Source organism: Acomys minous, assembly GCF_964271855.1.
Source record: "Acomys minous genome assembly, chromosome: 17".
In the NCBI taxonomy this organism is placed as follows: Eukaryota; Metazoa; Chordata; class Mammalia; order Rodentia; family Muridae; genus Acomys; species Acomys minous.
Window position 1 is genome coordinate 17169698 of NC_140500.1, and position 20466 is coordinate 17190163.

Here is a 20466-nt window from a genome sequence, read left to right on the forward strand (position 1 = left end):
CCGGCAGACCAGACTGATCCTCAGACCACCACAACCAGCGTTTGCCCTCTTTGAAGACTTGGATACCCCAGGTGGCAGCACCCCTCTGCCTTAATACTCCCAGAACACCCAGAGACCACCTCAGCAATGAGAATACACTGGAAACAGCCTGCCAGAAAGGAAGCTATTCTAAAGAATCTCTCAGTCTATCAGACTGTTGGAACAACTGGCCCCCCAAATGGAAATTTCCCCAGGAATCACATGCTGGGAGGAAGAAAATGCACCAATTAGAGGAGGAATTTTTAAGGTTGACAGATTTCAAATAGTTCCAATATCTTGTTTCATGACCTTCCAGCATGAGACTGAAATCCAGATAATGATGTTGGTGTGGGGACCGTACCTCAACTGTGACTCAGTAGATGGATATATTTTGGCCCTCTATGTAAACTTTGATCTCCCTTCAGGACCCTGAACACCAACTTGAGGGGTTCACTGGAGCTTTTTGTCCCCCTTTCCCAACATGGCCACATTGAATAAACCTCCGTTCTCTGCTTTCCACTGTTGAGTTGGCTGTTTGTATTGGCTGTTAAGAATGGGTTGCTGGACTTGTGCCCGCCAAGTTTGATGACAAAATGGCATCCAGGAAGGACCAAAGACACACTTTGGGGTGCCAGCCACCCAGTATGAGCTGACTCAAAGTAGAGAAGAGGCATGGATATTCCCACGGGCTGCTGGAGTAATTTCCAACAGGGATGATTTCCTCTTCTCATTTCATCATCAGGGCTTTTACCTTCACTTGGTGAACCGAGAAGCAACTTTTTCTTGAAAATCCTACAGTTGGTAAGTCTCCTCTTGATCAGTGAGTGCACTTCAGGCTTTGCTATGTTTGCCTTTGGACTCCTTTGAGCAATTTGGGGTTCTTATGAACCATTTGGGGAGTTACCAGGTAGTGACTGGCTTTGGCTTTACGTGTTCTGTTGAAATGTCCCACAGCGTTGTAAAGCAGAAGCACGGTGACAGTGCCTGAGGCAGCTGCCTTCCCCCTTTCACAGAGAAAGACAGGCATTGTACTGAGATTCTGCCTGTGAGTCCCTCTCTAACAGACATGGCCACATTGATGTTAGGATCACAGTTCCTGCTCCACAGCCCCTTCCTTGCCTCCTGTATGGGAATTAGAGGATTTAGCCAAGGGCATATCCTATGAAATCTCCCTGACTCCCCCAGAAAGCCATAAGTGCCATCACCATGTTGGCCCCATGGGCTCTCATTTCTCTTTTCCCAGAGCCCACCACTCTTCTCTCTGTGGTACTGTCTTCTGATGAGCATTGCTTCTTGTTCCCTGGTAGTCTGCCTTAGGCTTCTCTTGAGCCCCACCTGGCCCTATGCAAAAACTAACAAACTACCAGGTATTACACAAAAAGTGAAAAACAGCTTGGAAGATTATTTAAAGGGTCTACAGGAAGATTAGAACATTTTAAAAAAGTACTATTAGTAACCTCGAGAAACAAACAGAACCCAAAGTAACAGAAAATACTGTCTCCAGAAAACAAAAATAATTTATTGCAACTACAGAAAATTGGGGGAAATTTTACCTGACAAACATAAACGTATAAGCAGGGGAAAAGCCAGAAGTATTAGAAGAAAAGTAAGGAAAGAGCCTACAAAGTTAGCAATAGGAGAGAGTGGGTAAGGACGACAAAGAACCTCATCAAAGGTCTGACATGGATGAAAGGTCTCAGAAAGAGCCAAGAAGACAATAGACCCAGAGTTCATCTAAATCCACCCATGACTTTAAAATCTAAGCCAACCTAGTCTTTCAATGTGGAGGTATGAAGGAGAGAAACCTGCCCTTTAGGATCCCAAATGTGGGATCGGAATGGTCCGGTGAGAGAACAGGTGATGTTAATTCACTAGAAGAGCAACCACCTCGTGCAGAAGCTTAATTGCTACCAGGTGAGAAAGATCCCGTGAGCAGACTCTGGGTGGAGATATATCAACGAGCCCAGAACTGGTGGCAGGAGGATGGGAGACTTGGGATAGATTTGGCTGTTCATCGCTGCCCTTCAAGACGCTCCTAGAGAAAACCGCTGGAGGGAAGGCTTCAGCACTCCAGCTCCTGCTGAGGCTCTGGGGTCTGGTTACCCCTGGTTCCAGTGGAAGAAAATCCTGCAGCTCCTGACCAGAGAATCGTTCCTTGGGACTGATATCCTCAAGGTTTTGTTGTTGTGTCAATTAAGCCTCATTTCCTACTGTTTTGGTTAATCGGGTTATAATTGACGTAGGCTCGGTCACTAAGTTGTTAAAAAAAATATTTTGGTTAAGAAAATTGAGTCTACAGAGGTAAGTCAGGACACTGGTGACATGGAGGCCATCCAAGCGTTTCCTTCTCATGCACACACTTTCAGGAAATGGTCCCAGTATACAGAATACAGAGAAGAAAGGAAAAGACACCCGATAAAGGAAACAGAACTTAGAACGATGGGGGTTGAGGAGAGGAGGGGCGTCTACAGGATAATACAAGTGACTGTACAACTGAATAATATTATGGATGTATTAATAATCAGGCAGTTCTGTAGTTTGGATTTCCATTATGTTTCTGTGGCAGTGGTATGCAGGCATACTCAGTGTGTCACTATTCAGTCATCAAGGAAGACACTGGAGCCCAGAATGATGAAGCGGCTATCCCAACACTGGGACAGAAATGAAAGGACAGGGACAGAATTTTAACCCATCATGATCTTTTTCCTGCTCTCCACTATATTGATCTGATCAAAATTATTTGTCTCTTGATAAAAATTTGTCTCCTTCCAGTTGTACTCTCAATTTATCTATTTTTGTATATATTGCTGCCTGAAGGAGAGAACAGTTCAACTTGCCCATTTATGCAATCATCATGGTTAGTGCCACAGAGAGCGGGCCAGTAGTCAAGTGTAGGAAGACACACCCCTCCACCCCCAGGCAGAGACACTTGGTTTGTACATTGGAACTCCTGAGAAGTCGAGCTTCTTGGAGCACCAGGGCCATTAGTCAGAAAAAAGGACCATGTGAGCATTCAAGCCTGAACACCCAGAAACCGAAATGGAGCAAAGAGCCTTTAATTTGCTCTGCCAGATCTCAGAACATTGACCGTTCATTGTATAAGCTACAGCGGTGGTGCCGGGTGGTCCAGCAGCCCAGTGGCCGTGCCCCTTCTGTATCCCCTCCCTGTGTTCCCCTTGTCATAAGGAACATATCCAAAAATGTAATACCATCCCCTCTCCTTTTTCACATACTTCCAGAGGCTGTCGTCCAATGCAGGACAAAGTCCAAACTGCTTATCACATTTAATATCTTTATAAAAAATAACCACAACTCCTTTTTCATGATTCCTTCCAGGTATGTCTCTCAGATACTCTATTATTTTCTGTAATTCAATTTTTCTTTCTGTTGCTTATTTATTATTGTTATTAGTTTGTTTAGTCTTGTCACAGAAACTGTCCTTCTATTGCTCAGTTGTTATTTAAAATTCTATTATTTCTGTTCTTGAATTTTTGCTACTCATTTCCTGGTATGGTTTTCAAACATTAAAATTGTGAGGAATCCAGGGGTGAGGAGTGGTGAAATTCTGGGTTGTTCAAGGTGTGTGTGCCAATGGAAGAAGGATGGTGGCCAACATTACTCAGAGCAAGTCAAATATTTTCCAGAGTTAACACCTGATGCTTCGGGAACAACCCATAAATCAATGAAGTTATTTTCCCACTCTGCTTTCTCAAGGTCAGATTTTCCATCCTGGCCTCTTTATTCCCTTCTAGCGGATGCATTTTAACCAAAGAATGGGAAAGCAAAACTTGTGAGTTCCAGACTTTGCTAAACTGTGTGTTAAACTTTGACCTACAACCATCGTATCCATAAGGCTGACCTTCTGCTAAGGACCTTGGAGCCACATGAATAGGAGAAGAATATTCAATACAGTAGCTAGCCTAGGGCTGGACCAGAGGCAGGCCACAGCAGAATGTCCTGTGCTTCTGTTTGCTCCCCCTCCATGGAGAGCTGCTCACCACAACCCTATTTACCTCATACTCTCAGCTGCCCAAAAAGCAGTCTGTGAATGAGTTTCAAGGCCTCCACACACGTAAATATAAACCTCCTCACAGGAATAAGCTATTTTAAACAGACACTGTGTACTCCCTTTGACAACGACACTATTGACATGATGTACCCCCAAGAAATTGGAAATTTCCACAGAACCTCACGATGGGAAAGGAAAAGGCTAAGAAAGCCTAGGGCCAGCCAGAAGAAGATCTGGACTGCCACATAGGAAAGACAGGGTCCAATGATGATGGTTAGGCCTCCGTCGCTTAGCCACGCATACCTCTGGTCATCTATTTATACCGACATTCAGGTTAGGACCTGGAAGGAGGATTCGGGGTGGAAAGAAAAGAACCTGCTTGTCCCTCTTCCAATGTGTTCACATGAACACACATCCCCTCTTTGCTCTTCACTATCACATGTTTGTGTAACTGGCCTATGAAGGACACAATCTCAGCCTAGGCTGTTGTAGTCGTCAGGGCGTGGCTTCTCAACTACTGATGATTCCAGTACCATGAGGAGGAAGAGGAGGAGGAGGAGGAGGAGTCTTGAGCTGTCAGGATGACTTTGTCGTAGTGTTTCAACATGGACACTCTTTCACAAAGCATCACACTAGACGCAGTTCTGATTGTTGGCAGGAGTTGTAATTTTGACCAATATGAACTGAAGAAAAAGTGTAGTCATCCAATATACTCCAGAGTAAGCAGTAGAGGGTGTGTGGTAAAGCTGGGATGTGCTTGTGTGGGCTGAGAAAGAAAAGCTGGTGGATCCCCACTGAGTCAAATTAGAGGGGAGACACTGAGAACAGTCAACCTACCTCTTTGTTTCCCAACTCATTTCAACTTGGGCACAGCTAAGAATGCTGTTGAAAAAGAGAGATAATTACCACCATTTTGCATACATACACCATAGTCTTTCATCCTGTCTCTCTCTCTCTCTTTTTTAATCTAGGATTTTATGCTGCTCCATAGAATGAAAATCCCCTTTCCTTTGCATGTCACCTAAGGACTCAAATGTTCAGTACAACTCCTTTCTAAAACACTGATCATATCACAGAACTCCACTGCCAATTAGAGTTTAAGCAGTTCCTCATTGTCTTTGAGTTCAATGTCTAAATCAAGTTGCTTAGCACTATGCCTAACTATATGTCACTTTTCTTCTCCAATTCCATGCTTCCCTCTTTCCTTTCACAGCAATGTAGTTATATGCACAGTAATGCATTTATATACACCCTACGTGGAAGAAGCTACAAAGGAAGCAAAAGCAAAAAAGAAAGAAGACAGTGAGGATGAGAAATCACCTTATTTATACTATGCATAAAAACATGGCTGAGCACCATGGGACATGCCTTCAATTCCAGCACACATAAGGCAGACATTGGCAGATCTATGTGAGTCCAAGACCAACCTGGTTTGGGTGAGAATTTCTCAAAATGAGCAAACAAACAAAGCCTCTTAACTTGGGTGTCAAATGTATATCCTCCTCTCTACATCTCAAGAATTCAGAAGGATGTGCTTGCTGTATTGAGTCTTTCCTCTCAGTTGCAAAGAACACTGGTTTGTTGGATTAGTAGTTCATTTTAGTTTTTCTTATTTATTGGGGTCGTGGTGGAGTAAGTTTTGTATGTACTACACCAGCTAATGCTTTTTGTATATTAAAGAGTCCTGGGAAAAGCATATGTCTGCAAACGCTGATTGGCTGATTAAAAAGTCATGATGTGGAGAATCTAGAATGTTGTAGAACCAGAGCCTGAGTACAGTTTATCTAGTGTTAGATTGAGCTCCCAAATCATCATCATCTGCCTCCCCCACCCCAGGTGGATCTAACGTCTTGTCACTAACAGATAAGGCCAGGCCTAACATCTTGCCATCAGGTTAAAAAGCTTTTTAAAATGTATTAATCTAACAAACCACAGTTCTATCAATCAAAGGACTACACATGTTCTCTTCCACACACACATTTCTTTATCCAACTCATCAGCCTGTTGGGGTCATCCTGTCACTGGTGCAGTGCTCAAATCCCTGAATTTCTCTGCATTCCCACCTTTGTCATCTTGGGACCAGTTTTAGTTTGCACTCTTCCTTTTGAAGATTTGATGATGTTTTTGTAGACTTTTATGGTTGGTCTTAGGTGCCAGTTTGACTAGACTGAGATGCCTAGGCCTGTGTCTAGGTGGCGGTGTGATTCCTCAAAGGTCTGACAAGAGTGACAATGACTATATGGTGGAAGTAGACCTACTCTGTGTGTGGGCAGCACATCTCACTGGGCTGGCCGCCTGGATGAAAACAAATCCAGAAAGGCGGCAGAATGAACAGGCCCTCCCTTTCCTGAGTGTCTACATGTGGCCACCATCACCTGTTGGTGTTAGGCTTCAGGCATCTTAAGCCTTTCAACACGGCATTTTTTTTGTGTCCAGACCTTCAGGAAAGTCTCATCATAGTCACCAAAGACCTGAAGAACACTGTAAGTCACCAGTTTCCTTAAAGATGTAAAATAACATAGTATAAGCCAGGCATGGGTAGCACAGGTGTGTAACCCCAATTATTTGAGAGGATGAAGCAGGAATAGCATATAGTTAAGGCTCGCCTAACCTACAAAGTAAATTTAAGGTAAACCTGGTCAACTTTGTGAGACTATTTCTCAAATTAAATAAAGAAAAACAAAAAGATAAGAGATGAGAATCAAACTCTCTGTCCTACATATACTTCTCCTCTGGCTGGGTCTTTGCTGTTTTTGGCATGGTACCCCTTAAATGAGAGTTCTCACCCTTAGTCACTGGTCGTAGGAGAAAGTACACTGACTTTAATGTGAATGAACAAAAAAATGTTAGTTTTGGGGAGCTGTGGAATAGAAAGTTATATGATGACTTTTGTTCCTTCTCCTAACCAGGGCAAGAGCCTGCCTAGAATTAGTCTATTGACAGTGGGGTGTGGGGTAAAAAGAGAGAAAGTGATCTGAGCATGACCCAAAAGGAAGACAGCAGTTGCCATGGTATATTTGGAATTAGTGTTAGATGGACCAGGAGATATTGAAGGCTGTGACTCTGCCTTTGATGAGGGGAGCTGTGAGATCTTTCTCCAGCATCATTCAGCAGTGTAGGCATTAGGACAAAGTCACCTAATTTCACCAAACCAAGACTTAAGGTTTAAAAAATGGGTATGAAGCCATTTTAAAAAGGATTAAGAACTTGAAAACAATAATGAAAGTGACTGAGGTGGTTAGCATGTCTTGGTTTGAGCAAAGAGAGAAGCTGCAGGAATTTGAATACCCAGCACCCTCTTGTTCAAGTCTGTATCATCTTGAACAATGAAAAGCCAATGACACTGAATGGAGCATAGTGGCAAACCTCTGAAATCTCAGCACTTAATGCTTGCTCTTACGAGCTGGAGTTAGGGAGGAAGTTGGCAGTTCAAGGCAAGCCTTGGCTCTATAGAAACTGGGGACTACCCTAATCTATATGTTAAAGCACCGTCTCAAAAGAAAAGATGAATAAATGAAAGGAAAGAAAGTGAAGAATATTTTGCGGAATGCTTAATGACTGGGTGGCTTTCTTGGTGGTGGTAAAGTAAAGCCACAGTAGTTGGTGTTAAAAAGTCACACAGGTCAACAGCACTCTGGCTGGTGATTCAGGAGTCTCACCACTAGCAGGTTAGACTCATTACAATGCTCTTCCCTAGGGGCTTCAGTGAACATTGCGAGAATGTATTTAATGAGGCGCAGCACTAACCAGCATCCCTTCCCCCCCATCTGATTATCTCCCCAGAGCGCCCCAGCTAGGCACATACAAAACAACCAGTTTTCTCAATTACTCAAATGTTCAGAAGAATCATTAGATTATTTTTAGCTGTTTATCTCAATCAAGATATTTTTATTGATAAATTAAAGGCACTTTAGGCTTGGCTTTACAGTGACATAGCAGGCAGGCAGAAGGACAAACCAGAACACAATTCTCAGTGGAATCACCACAGGACACTGAAGAGCAGATGACAACAGGAGGAATACATACACTACTTTACAAATTGTGCCTTGTGCGTTTGTGTTCTTTGATGTGCATGTGCGCATGAGAAGAGCCTTCTTCCAAGATTTGAGTAACTTTCAAGATTTGAGGTTTTTTTTTTCAGGGTGCATCTCACTTCCTTGATGGTAATGACAGTAGTTTGGAAGGTAGTGCTTGATCAGGACAGGTTGGCACTTACTTTATAGGGTGCTACCTTCAAAAGACCCAGCCTTAGAGTAGCCCTGAGAACTGAGAACGGAAAAGGTGCAGATGAGTGCAAGGGAGTGAATGTATTTTCAACTATAGTTCCACTAGGTGGCAGCATCCATCAGATGAGTCACTCTAGACTTTACATGCTAAAAACAGGAACTTAAGAAGCAAAGCAATGCTTTTTCCTTAGAGTCTGAAAAGAGTGGGTACATGTGTGCCTGGTGTGTGTGTGTGTGTGTGTGTGTGTGTGTGTGTGTGTGTGTGTGTGTGTGTGTGTGTGTGTGTGTGTGTGTGTGCTTGCGCACGTGCACATGTGTATGTGTGCATGTGCAGGCCAAAGCATTGAAGAGTTGGTAGACCATTACTACACTCTCTACAATGTATCCTATTTGTGAGTAGGACCAACGTGATAGGAAGGTTTTGACACGTGGCACATACTCTATTATAGTCTCTTCACTCATATCAGTACTCGTAGCCCTGCAATCAGCAAATCCAGGTGGGGATTATATGGTGTACAAAGTGGCCATCGTTGCTCAGCGTAGTGATGATGGTTGTTTCCTCGAAGGAAAGATGCATGTGTTTTGGTGCACTGATGTCAATGGCTGTGCTTATGGTCTGTTTCCCTTCAAGGTTACCACAGTCAAGCAGAGGGAAGAGCAATTTGAAGTATCATGGGGTTAAAGTTGTTAAAGGAACATTATGGGCATGCCATAGTCGAAGGAATTTGAAACACCTTAATGTTCCCCTGTTTTGGTAGTGATCACTATAGCTAGAGGTGAGATGCAAACTTCTAACTGTGAATAAGGAGCGAGAGTTCCATTAGACATTGAAAAGGCAGATTGTTGTGAATGAAGAGTGAAAACTTGAACCTTCTTGTTGACAGAACAATGTCTAGATGGCATCCTGAACCTTTCTGTGTGGTACAACACAAAGCATTTCATGTATCTGGGGACCGTTCCAGACTCCCGAGGATGCCTTGGTTATTCGGAATACCATCAGCATCCCCATCAGTGTGGTGGGGCTTCTGTCTGAGGAGACTCCTTCCCTCTAGGAGGCAGTTGCTTTTCCTCTGGGACTGAGGGTAAGTCGGGAGCTTTCTGCCCACACCTTGCCACTGTGAAGCGGCTCATGCGGAGAGCCTCATCATAGCCTGGGAGTGTGTCCACAGAGGAGGGCAGCTGGCCCAGGGAGCTGTGTGCGTGAGCCACTGCCAGGATTCTCCGCGCCGCAGGACCAAACATGGACTGCAGAGCTGTAAAGGAAGACGGAACTGGTGTAGAGGTGATGAAGTCCAAAGATGATGTCCTCAGACATGAGAGATTTATATCTCACTTAATGCCATCTCTTTGCCTTTCACTCCTGTCCAAACTCATTGCCACAAACTTTGACACAGTTTACAAACACCTTGCAAAGATTATTTATGACTGCACACAGCCAGGAGAACCTGCCTTCCCCGCTGTTGAATAAACTGAGTTGCATTTCCACAGTTCATCCCTCCTTTCAGGTTTTTTTCCTATTTTGCTGTGCTAGGAAGCAAGCCCAAGGCCTCACACAAGCTAGTCAAGCACTGTTTTGCTGAGTTCTACCCTAGAGCCCTCTTTCAGATGTAGACCCCTACTAGCCTCCCAATACTACTAACCCCTTTCAAATACTTATTTCTGACTTATTTGTCATTTGTCAGTCACAGATGTTGCTCTTCTTTACTGTAAGTGCCACTGTAACTCATCACCTGTCTTTCCAGCTTGATTTTGTGCCTCAATTTAAGAAAAGCATAATTTCACAAAGAACAGAGGGAGCTATTCTCCTAGCTGGGCTGCTTTGTCTGGCCTCTGTGGGGGAGTTAGTCCTGCTGGGACTTGATGTGCCAGGGTGGGTTGGTACCCATGGGGAGTCTCCTCTTCCCTGAGAAGAAGGGAAGGACAGCATGGTGGAGGAGGTGAGGGTGGGACTGGGTGGAGAGGAGGGAGGTGGCTTCCATCAGGCTGTAAAATGATTAAATAAATTAATGGGGGAAAATAACAGAGGGAGAGCTAGGCATAGTGGAACATGTCTTTAATCTTAGCACTCAGGAAATAGAGGCATGTGATTCTCTGAGTTCAAAGCCAGCCTGGCCTACATGGCCTATATGGGGACAGCCAGTACTACATAGTGACCCTGACTCAAATAAATAAATAGAAGATAGGTAGGTAAATAGGTATATAGATGATAGATGGATAGATATAGAGATATATAGATGATACATGGTAGATATAGTAAAAAATAAATAGGTAAACACACAGAACAGAACAGAGGATGGTAAAGGAAAATGTCCTACTATAATCATCTAAGAGGTGTTGGGGCTATAATTTAGCATCCCAAGGGTTGAAGAATAACAAATTGAAAATGTAATCCACCAATTTCTTTGGACATATAAAATAATATAGTGCAATCCAGGCCTGGTAGTGCAGGTCTATAATCCCAGCCATTTTAGAGGCAGAGGTAGCAGGATTATATGCTTAAGGCCTGCCTGACCAATGGAGTAAATTTACGGCTAACCTGCAAAACCTGCTAACTTGGCAAAACAATTTCTTGAAATAAAAACCACTACAAGTCTAGAAGATCTCAGCACTAGCATAATTGTCCATCTTGTGTGCCATCCTGGGTTCCAGACCCAACATCACTGAAAAAATTTAAGAAAAACAGAAAGAATGTAGCTAGGTATGGTGGTGGTACCTTTAATTCCAGCACTCCTGCGGGGAAAGAGGGAAGCAGAAGAATAAGGGACCAGCCTGGGCTACATGAGACCCTGCTTTGGAAAAAAGGAAAGAAGAAAGCAAGGAAGGAAGGAGGGAAGGAAGGAAGAAACAAGGGAAGGAAGGAAGAAACGAAGGAAGGAAGGAAATCACGCAAACTTTTGCTCCAGTATTTTTCTTTGTTTATCCATTTATCATCAGCCCTAAACTTGAGAATACAGGCATCGGTGACAGCCCAGATTAAAATTACATTGAGTTCCCCAAAACTCAGGGCAGGTTGGCAGGTGGCCCTACACACCCAAACCTCCTAGATTGTCTTTAAACCTGAAGCCTCCATCTTGGTGTTCTAAGTTGAGTGCACTCACATGTGATGGTACTCTGGAGAGTGCTGTCGTGGTCAAAAGCAATGACGGTCACTTCATAAGGTGGTGGGACCCCATCATCTCCGTTTTCAGGATGGCTCAGACAGCAGCGGAGGCACACTGAAGTCAAGCCACACAGGAGCAGCAGTGCACCAACTACCACCAGCAACCTGCAGGAGCCCACCCGACAAGTCTGTGCTCTGGCCAACTGGTTTCCCGGCTGTGGCATAACTACCCATTACCCTCCCATCATGATCACTGTTCAGCTTTTAGAGAACACTAATAAACTTCAATTGCGTTTTCGTTTTGCATCTACCGGTCATTGATTTTTCCAGCAAAACGATGTCAGTCATGAGAGCAAACAACACTGAAGGTAATTTGGAGGGCTGGCTCTTACTTCACTGTGCAGAAGTATTTCTTAAGTACGTGCCGGGGAAGGGCTCTCTAATCTTTTTGATGTTGGCTGAAGAGACTGTACTGAAATAGGGAACTATGGAATATTGTCACACAGGCTAGAGATGAACTAAGGAAGCCTTACTTTGAAATACAGCTGTGTTTTCTATTCACACTAATAACTAACTGGCATATGAAAAACTTAAAAAGGGGTGCATGTGTGAAATGAAGTCTCTTTGAGGGTGTTATATGACTCAAACTTACCATATATACCAGAGGTGTACCCAGTCGGTGGTCAGGCAGCTATGGAGAAAGAATGAACTCCGTTAAAAATCAACAGTGTGAGTGGCAATTATCATGCTGCTATATTTAACACTATGTTATAATTAAAAACATTGTCTCGCTTGGTAGCCTTGGCTGGCCTGGAACTCACTGTGTAGATCAGGCCGGCCCATCTGCCTCTCTGCCCCCTCAGTGCTGGGATTAAAGGCAAACACTATTGTGTTTAGCTAAAATTTATTTTTTTAAAAACCCCAATGTAACAAGCTGAATAGTTCTATAACACAGGTGGCATTGCCGTGTAAAGCATTTTAATAGTAAAAAACTGCATTAAAAAGAGTGGCCCTGAAAAGAATTAAGAGTAGGGGGAGCAGCTAGGAAAGAAGAGGAGAGAAACAAATACAATGGATTTTGTTTGAAAAACTCCACAATGAAACCTAATTCTTTCCAAGTTCATAAAAAAAAAAAAAAAAAGGAAAAGGAAATGTCCCCATGACTATTGTGAGCTGCTGTGATACAGATCGTTAAGAATTAGCAGAAGGACTCAAATGGTATATACTCATTTATATCTGCATATTAGCCCAAGGGGCATGTCCCATGAAAGTCTTCACTTACCAGGAAAGTGGGACAAAGGGGGAGGACATCCTACTGGGACTCTAGGTGAGAGAAGTATGGGAGAGTGGGGGAAATAGAAGGATCCAGAGGGTCTTAGAAACCTACAAGAAGAACATTATGATGGGCGGATCTGGGCCCAGGGGTTCTGCCCAAGCTATGACACCATCCAAAGACAGTACATGCAGTAAACTTCGAACCCTTACCCAGATCTAGCCAATGGACAGGACTTTCTCCACAGTTGAGTGGAGAATGGGGACTGACTTTCACACGAACTCTGGTGCCCCATATTTAACCACATCCCCTTGATGGGGAGGCCTAGTGGCACTCAGAGGAAGGATAGCAGGCTACCAAGAAGAGACCTGATATCCTATGAGCATATACAGGGGGAGGCAGTCCCGCTCAATCACAGTCATAGGGGAGGGGAGTAAGGGGAAAATGGGAGGGAGGGAGGAATGGGAGGATACAAGCGATGGATAACATTGAAATGTAATATGAATAAATTAATTTTAAAAAGGAAAAAAAGAATTAGGCATGCAGCTGGGCTAGGTGGCTCACAACTACAATCCCAACACTTGGGGAGGCAGAGACAGGCAGATCTCTGTGAGTTTGAGGCCAGCCAGGTCTACAAAAAGTGAGCTCAGAACAGCTACACAGAGAAACCCTGGCTGAAGAAACAAACAAACAAATAAATGAAGAAGAACTAGGCTTAGAAATGTATAAAGAGTGGCTTTGAAAACAGACACGAACATTAAACTGGTGTATCTTTAAAGACACACGCCTTTCACGGTTTTAGGCTTCTCCCATGCAGTCCTCCTTGTGAAGCTCGCTTTTCCCCTTTCTCCCTTTCTGTCTGGTCTCATGTGAGGTCAATAAAATGTACACATCAGGAAAATTTCAGTTAAGGGCTTGAAAGAAGTCATGTTTGTAATGTGTATTTCACAAGTCCTTGCCACATCCTCTGCCTAAGAAGGGCCACACATTCACATCTAAGCTCAGAACTACTGGGCACGTCCACCAAGAGCAAACAGGAAGGGGGCAAAGGGAGAGGCCAGCCTCACAAGGAGGACTGTGTAGGAGAGACTAAAAGAGCAAGTCAGAGGTGGAAAGAAGAAATGCATGTGTCTCTAGAGATGGACCAGCTTTTCATTATAATAAATAAATAAATAAATAAATAAATAAATAAATAAACAAACTTACTACTTAATTTATACTCACTCCTATTTTTGCATTCCATCTTTGGTCACACTTTCATAGAAAATGCAGTTTGTATTTTCCCGGGAACAATGTATCATCTTATTCAAAGCCTTTCACTTCTATGTTAGATTCCAAGTGGTGACAGACATCTGAATCCTCAATGTCACCTAGCCAGTATCAGATATATGTATGCCAAGTAATTAAGGTGATCCTAACTACTTAATTCTCCTTACATCTAGCAGAGTTGGTTTCAGGAAAATGATTCTATGGCAAAGGGTGTGTTTTCTCTCAGCATGAGCTGGATTGTTGTCTGTCCTTACTTGAAACCAGAAAGTGCTTTGGAGTTGAAGTGGGCATGCTTTTGTGGGAATTCACCCAAATAGATAAGCCATTGACTGGCTCTTGAACCCAGTCTGTCCTGATGAATCACTGGAAAGCACAGCTAAGGAAGCCTGTTGCAAATCTCTCTGACTACACATATTTAATCTGATTGTGCTACGTTGATGGGGAGACTGGCTTGCAAAAAAAAAAAAGTGCTTCCTGTAGTGTTATTCTGAGTACTTAAGATGACACACATGTCTATAGTGGTAGGCGGTGCCCATTTAAGTAGAAAGGGAAGTCAGGGCTATCTGCTGACATTTTAGCCTATGTTTAGGTGTTGATGCTTTGTCTGTCTCTCCTTCTTCCCCGCTTGAACTCTCAGATACGTACTGTTCAGTGTTGGCACAGTTCTCTTCACATCTGGCCCCAGGAAGCTGTGGGAAGGAAACAATTTCAGCCATGGAAATTGTCGCAGCATCACAACTGGCTTTCACAGCTACACTTGGTCAGACCTACTTGCAAAGATGAGGACAAGGACACAGGGTTGGTCTGTATCGGACTGTGACATTGATCATTCTTTTGACTGATGACAGATGCTTCTGGAAGAGCAGGGATCTTATTTGTGGTTTTGGTAGTGACTGAACATCACTACCTTTGAGAATGATAGGCACCCCCCGTATCAGTTTGTGAGCCTAGAAATCTCCTGACTCGACCCCTGAGATGCTGTGGTTGTCTCTCTTCCTTGTCCCTACCCAGTTGAGAATTGAACTCAAGTCCCTACACTGTTCTTTTTCAGCCTTACTCACCACACAAGAAGAGCAATGGAGGGACATGACGTTCTAAAGAAAGAAGGGAAAAGAAGAGAAGGAAAAGAGGAAGTCAAGAGAACAAATAAGAAAAATGTATACTGGGTGTGGTGGGACACACCTGTAATCCCAGCACTTGGGGAGGCAGAGGAAGTTTGATCTCTGTGAGTTCAAGGCCAGCCTGGTTTACAAAGCAAGTCCAGGACAGCCAGGCTATACAGAGAAACTCTCTCTCTCTCTCTCTCTCTCTCTCTCTCTCTCTCTCTCTCTCTCTCTCTCTTTCTCTGTCTTGCTCTCTCTCCAGAGAGACAGAGAGCGAGACAGAGAGACAGAGACAGAGACAGAGAGATAGATACAAAGAGAGAGACAGAGAGAGAAGAGGAGAGGAGAGAAAAAAAGAGAAGAGAAAAGAAAGGAAAAATGTTCTTTCATATATTGTTAATTTTTGTAGGAAGTAAAGTAGACAACCAGCTCCCAGCACAGGAATGTGATACAGCCTAGTTTCTGCAATGTCTTTCCCTGCTAGTCTTCCTAGCTATGTGAACTTGGCCCTGGTGTTTGTCCAGAATGCCTCAGTCTGCTGACCCTTTTCTCAGCTAATGCATGACTCACAGGCTTCTCTTTCACAGAGGGGTAAAATAAAGTGTTTAGAGAGTCCTATGGTGCTAGAGAGATGCCTCAATGGATAAATACCAGCCCTCTTGTTAAAGCAAGGTGTAACAGCATGTAACATCTCTGATTGTCTTAAATTCTGTCGCTCTTTCCACCTTTCCACAGGCATCATTCAGTCACACACACACACATACACACACACACACACACACACACACACACACACACACACACACTTCTGTGAGACCCCTCCCCTACTACCAAGAGAACAGTGTGGCACTCTTTCCTCACTATCTTCTAGTTTCTGCAGGTGTTTTGTTTATTCCATCTATTTCCTCCCAGAGTCAATATAGCTAAAAGAAATAAGCAACAGAAAGATTCTCCTCACCTTTTCACAGTTGAACTTACCTGCATGAAATACACCAGGCCAGAGGCCACTGCCGCTCGGGCCTGGGTGGCCATTAGGCTGATCACCTGGCCCAGGGAGTCACACCGGGTGCATCTGCTGTGTATTTTCCATGCTCGTTGCCATGTGGAACGTCGTGGTCCAGAATTCCTAAGGAGAACTTTTTTTTCTCAGCAGTAAATCAGTCTCCCCCTCCCCTAATTTAGTCCCTTCGGCTTTATATAATAGGGTTTATGTTCCCTTTTCCCTCTCCGTTTCCTTCTCTTTCTCTATTTCTCGTCACATGGTCTCCACATTTGCTCCCGCTTCCTTTCCTTTCTGCTATCAAACTTTCCCCGTGTATTTAATCTTTCTCTTTCTGCTCCCAACAGAGAGGCGTTCAAGAAGAATGCATTCGTCCTCTGAATTAGAGTTTTCCAGTCTATAATGAGAGTCTTGCACTTGAAATGGGTTGAAGGCCGATTGCAAGTGACCAGATGGATTCCTGTGTTCATCAGTAAACTGGTTACACTCTTGGCTCCCGGGTGACCGCTCAAGTCTGAAAGTCACTCCGCCAATCTCCCTCCACCCCCGTCTCCGTGTGATTGGCATCCTCCCTCGTGCTCCTTGGAACCTTCCCCTCACTATGTTGATAATCAACCCTGTAGATCTGGACCATTTATTGCAGCCACTCGGTAGGACTGCAGGATTCCAAGTGAGCTACAGAGCCATCCCCTCTTTACAGTAGGACATAGGTTTTTGAAAACTACAAGTTCCAGGTGCTACCAATGGTGTCAGCCTCCGATCTACTTCAGTGTCAGTTAGACACAGGGGCATAGTTTTAACAACTGGTTTCCAAGATAGCCCCCCTGTTTCTCTGTCTCTCTCCCAGTCCCCACCACTCTCAACCATGCACTGTGTGTACAACTGTGCTTCTGTCTTCAGGAGGCTGAGGCAGGAGGATCATTTGGATCTAGTTCAGAAAAGCAAGACTACCCTAGGAAACAGCAAGACTGTCATCTCAAAAAAACATATTATCAACAATGAAATAAAACTTAAAGTCACATTTTTTAAAAAGCACACCATGCAGAAAGGATATAAAATGGCTATAAGGAAAAACATTGTGTGGAACCAATGAGTACCATACAAATGACCGACATTTAAGCAGGATTCCTTTACCCAGCGCAAAGTAGTAAGTAAGAACACTCAGTTTAGTTTACAGTGACATGTCCATTTCGCAAGATTGAGCAAAAACAGATTTCAGCTGCTTTCTAATTGATGAGGAAAGGCTGCGGGGGCAGTCCTGGTGAGGGGAGGCTGTGAGGGTGGGGTTCTGATGAGAGGAGGCTTAGGGGTGGCCTCCATCGTACTCAAGCCCCCCCCACCCCCACCCTGCACACCATGTGATCACACTGTGATGATGTGACATAGCAATGAAGAATATAAACACTTTCCTTTTCTTTGCTAAGGAAATCAAACAGTATGAGAACTCCCTGGTACAATGTTGCCCTTTCCAGGCCTATCTATTTCTTTTTAATAATATAGCCTCTTGAGTGAAAAATGTTTTTCAGATTTCAATAGAACTGCCTGGCATGGTGGCACATCCATTTAATCCCCACACTCGGAAGGCAGAGGCAGGTGAATCGCTGTGAGTTCAAGGCCAGCCTGGCCTACAAAGGGAGTCCAGGACAGCCAAGGCTACACAAAGAAACCCTGTCTCAAAACAAACAAATAAATAAACAAACAGATTTCAATAGAAAATGCAATGAGACAGAAGGTATTTTTGTAGGACCAAAGAGTAGGAATTTAGTTACAGCCTTTTTGCTAGGCCTGGTCCTTACTGCTCTTTCTTTTATGGTAGGAGCATAAGAAATGACCACTGAACTTGCATCAGCTGTTGTTTCATAGAAAAAGGAAAATCGGGGCCAAGGAAGCATCTTCTGTGGAATATTTCTCTTTAAACACCATGTAGTGGAAAATCTCATGAATGCCACCCTTTTCCTTTTCTTGTAGGAAATCCAGTAAACTGCCCTGGCTAAGAACATAGCTCAGGGACTTGGGGCAATGACCCGTTTGACCCCCATTAGGTGTGGGATCTTGGGCAATTCATTCCATCTCTCTGCCAACTTAGGTTGATTTGGTATAAAAAGCAGTTTGGTTCTCAGCACCCACATGGTGGCTCATGAACTGTAGCTTCAGTTCCAGGGGGATCTGATACCCTCTTCTGTCTTCCTCAGGCACCAGGCCAATAGGTGGTAAGCAATATATACACAAAGCGAAATGCTCATACAAGTAAACTAAAAAAAAATAATAATAATAATAATAATAAATCTTTATGATGCATACTACAGTTCTAATGGCGAGTATTTGATGCTAGTTAAGATGCTTTTAATTCAGCTCCGTCTTACATGTAATGGTTCCTTCCAATATGCCAGGTCATAAACGTCCACTCTGCCTGTTCTGTTTGTCTTTCTGCTAGAGCCCTCTAGATTGCAATATGCCTTTCTAAGACTCTTTTTTTCTTGAACCGTTCCCATGGCTAGCCAGGCCATTACTTTTCCTACCCTCACCAGTCTTCACCTGCATGAACAGGTTTCCCAATGACTCTACCCCCCTCCCCATGGCGATTTCTGGCCACATGATTGCAATCATCTTTCTTGCCCCCAAGCTTCTAAACAGGCCTGAACAAAACAGGCTTCTGTTAATGACTGCCTTGTTGTTTTTCTTTTTCAGAATCATTGCTACCGTTTCTGCTTTGTCCCCTAAGGAGATCAATCTTCATTTACTTATTCTAATGTGTCAGTGTCCTCTGATGGGTTCCACCACAGCCTTTAAGTAGGAAATGATGGTAGAGGATAGATCCTTCATAGGAGAAAGCTGAAGGTTTTCGTGGTATAAGGACAGAAGGGCACTGAGCTGGGGAAGTTGGGAATATTCTCATTACCAGTCAACATAACCCCGTTCCATTAAAGTTTGTGAATCATTAGCTTATACTCAGGTTGTGAAGGATGCACACATACACTGACCTCTTCGCCTATGCTTCAGGGACTTGTTATACAACCATCCTAACAAGTGTAGCCAAAGGATTGCTAACTTGTGGTTCCTTTGATTAGTCTCCTCTTGACCTTAGCTGTCAGGTAGCACCCCCAGGACTATTGGGACTCTGAGCCACCAACATCCAATTGTACATGGCTGAGCAGTGGGTTGAGCTATGACCACGGCTTCAAGAAGAGAGAAGGTTGCAGAATTCAATTTCATTCTGAAACTCCTGGGTGTTTCACTAGGAAGTTTCTGCGTTTTAAGAGCCAAGATCATAGCATAGATATTTAGACATTGAAAATTCCTAACAGGATTAAATAAGGTTTTTTTTTCCTTCCTTGAGAAAGGGTTTCCTGTCTGACCTCGAATTGTTTATGTAGGTAAAAGTGACTTTGACTTCTGGTCTTGCCTTACCTTCCAGTGCTGGGATTACAAGCATGTGCCACAACTTCCGCTTTGTGCAGTGTTGTTGATCAGAGCTTTGTACTAAACTCATGAAAGGTAAACAAGACAAAAGCATTCAGTTTATCAAAGATTATATGGTTTATATTCCGTGGAGCTCATTCTACATATTGTATGAACAATAGTTTAACACCAGTATGGAGGAAGCTTAGCTGGATCCATTGCTTGGGATTCTACAAGGCTGGGATCAAAGTGTCTCCATAGTAACATCCTTGCTGGAAGGCTGTCTTAGCAGAGAACACACTTGTAAGCTCTCTTAGGCAGAATGTATTTCTCAGTGATTGTAGGATTAATATAATCATATTTCTTTAAATCTTTTAATTAAAATATAATTACATAATTTACTCCTTTTCTTTTTTACCCTAACCATCCTTATATACCCACTTCTACTCTCTCTCAAATATAAGTCCTCTTTCTCTTTAATTGTTCTTTAAGTATATGTGTATACTTATCAAAGGATGTATGGCTTATATTCCATGTAGCTCATTCTACAAATTGTGTGAGCAACAGTTTAGGGCAACACAAATATGTGAAGCTTAGCTGGGTCCATTGCTTGGGATTCTGCAAGGCTAATACACACACATACACAGGGGGAGAGAGAGAGAGAGAGGGAGGGAGAGAGAGAGAGAGAGAGAGAGAGAGAGAGAGAGAGAGAGAGAGAGAGAGAGAGACCCTGCTAAGTTCATTTAGTGTTACTTGTAAGTACATGGTTTCAGGACTGACCACATGATATTGGATAACTGATGAGGGCCTCATCCCTGAAGATTATTTCTACCTCTCTCAGCATTAACATCACTCATGATACCTTAAAAATACAGTGTATAAACTAGACCTGAACAAGGACCACACCGAAAGACACGCTAACATGGAAATGGGAAGTCTCACAGTCCCCACTCCTAGACAAACTAACGAATGCTTCTTTAAGTCTTTATGATGAGCACAGAGATAGACATGAAAGAAGAAGGCTTTAGCAACTACTCACGTGCCTGCAATAATTCCTTGTGTATGAGAT

General features: G+C 43.4%; 1 protein-coding gene across 2 annotated transcripts; it reads right to left on the reverse strand.

Annotated features, from left to right (window-relative positions):
• Nucleotides 1-7881: 7881 nt before the first annotated feature.
• Nucleotides 7882-16562, reverse strand: TMEM52B (transmembrane protein 52B). Of its 2 annotated transcripts, XM_084765038.1 has the most exons (5): nt 15977-16562; nt 14541-14584; nt 12006-12044; nt 11352-11518; nt 7882-9506 (listed from the first exon to the last, which is right to left on the reverse strand). In XM_084765038.1, exons 1-5 carry the CDS (start codon nt 16028-16030, stop codon nt 9262-9264), a joined length of 549 nt encoding a protein of 182 aa, XP_084621164.1. In that variant the 5' UTR covers nt 16031-16562; the 3' UTR covers nt 7882-9261. The 2 variants fall into 2 exon arrangements, with proteins under 2 accessions (XP_084621164.1, XP_084621165.1); XM_084765039.1 differs by lacking the exons at nt 14541-14584; nt 15977-16562 and adding an exon at nt 12839-12936.
• Between the last annotated feature and the right edge of the window lie 3904 nt (nt 16563-20466).

Excerpts from the sequence above, each read along its gene's own strand:
- TMEM52B (XM_084765038.1), bottom strand. The coding sequence starts at position 16,030 with ATGGCCACCCAGGCCCGAGCGGCAGTGGCCTCTGGCCTGGTGTATTTC. Across the intron at positions 12,045-14,540 it reads AACTGTGCCAACACTGAACA|CTGCCTGACCACCGACTGGG; the intron begins GTACGTATCTGA and ends CTTTCTCCATAG. Across the intron at positions 11,519-12,005 it reads GTACACCTCTGGTATATATG|GTTGCTGGTGGTAGTTGGTG; the intron begins GTAAGTTTGAGT and ends GGGCTCCTGCAG.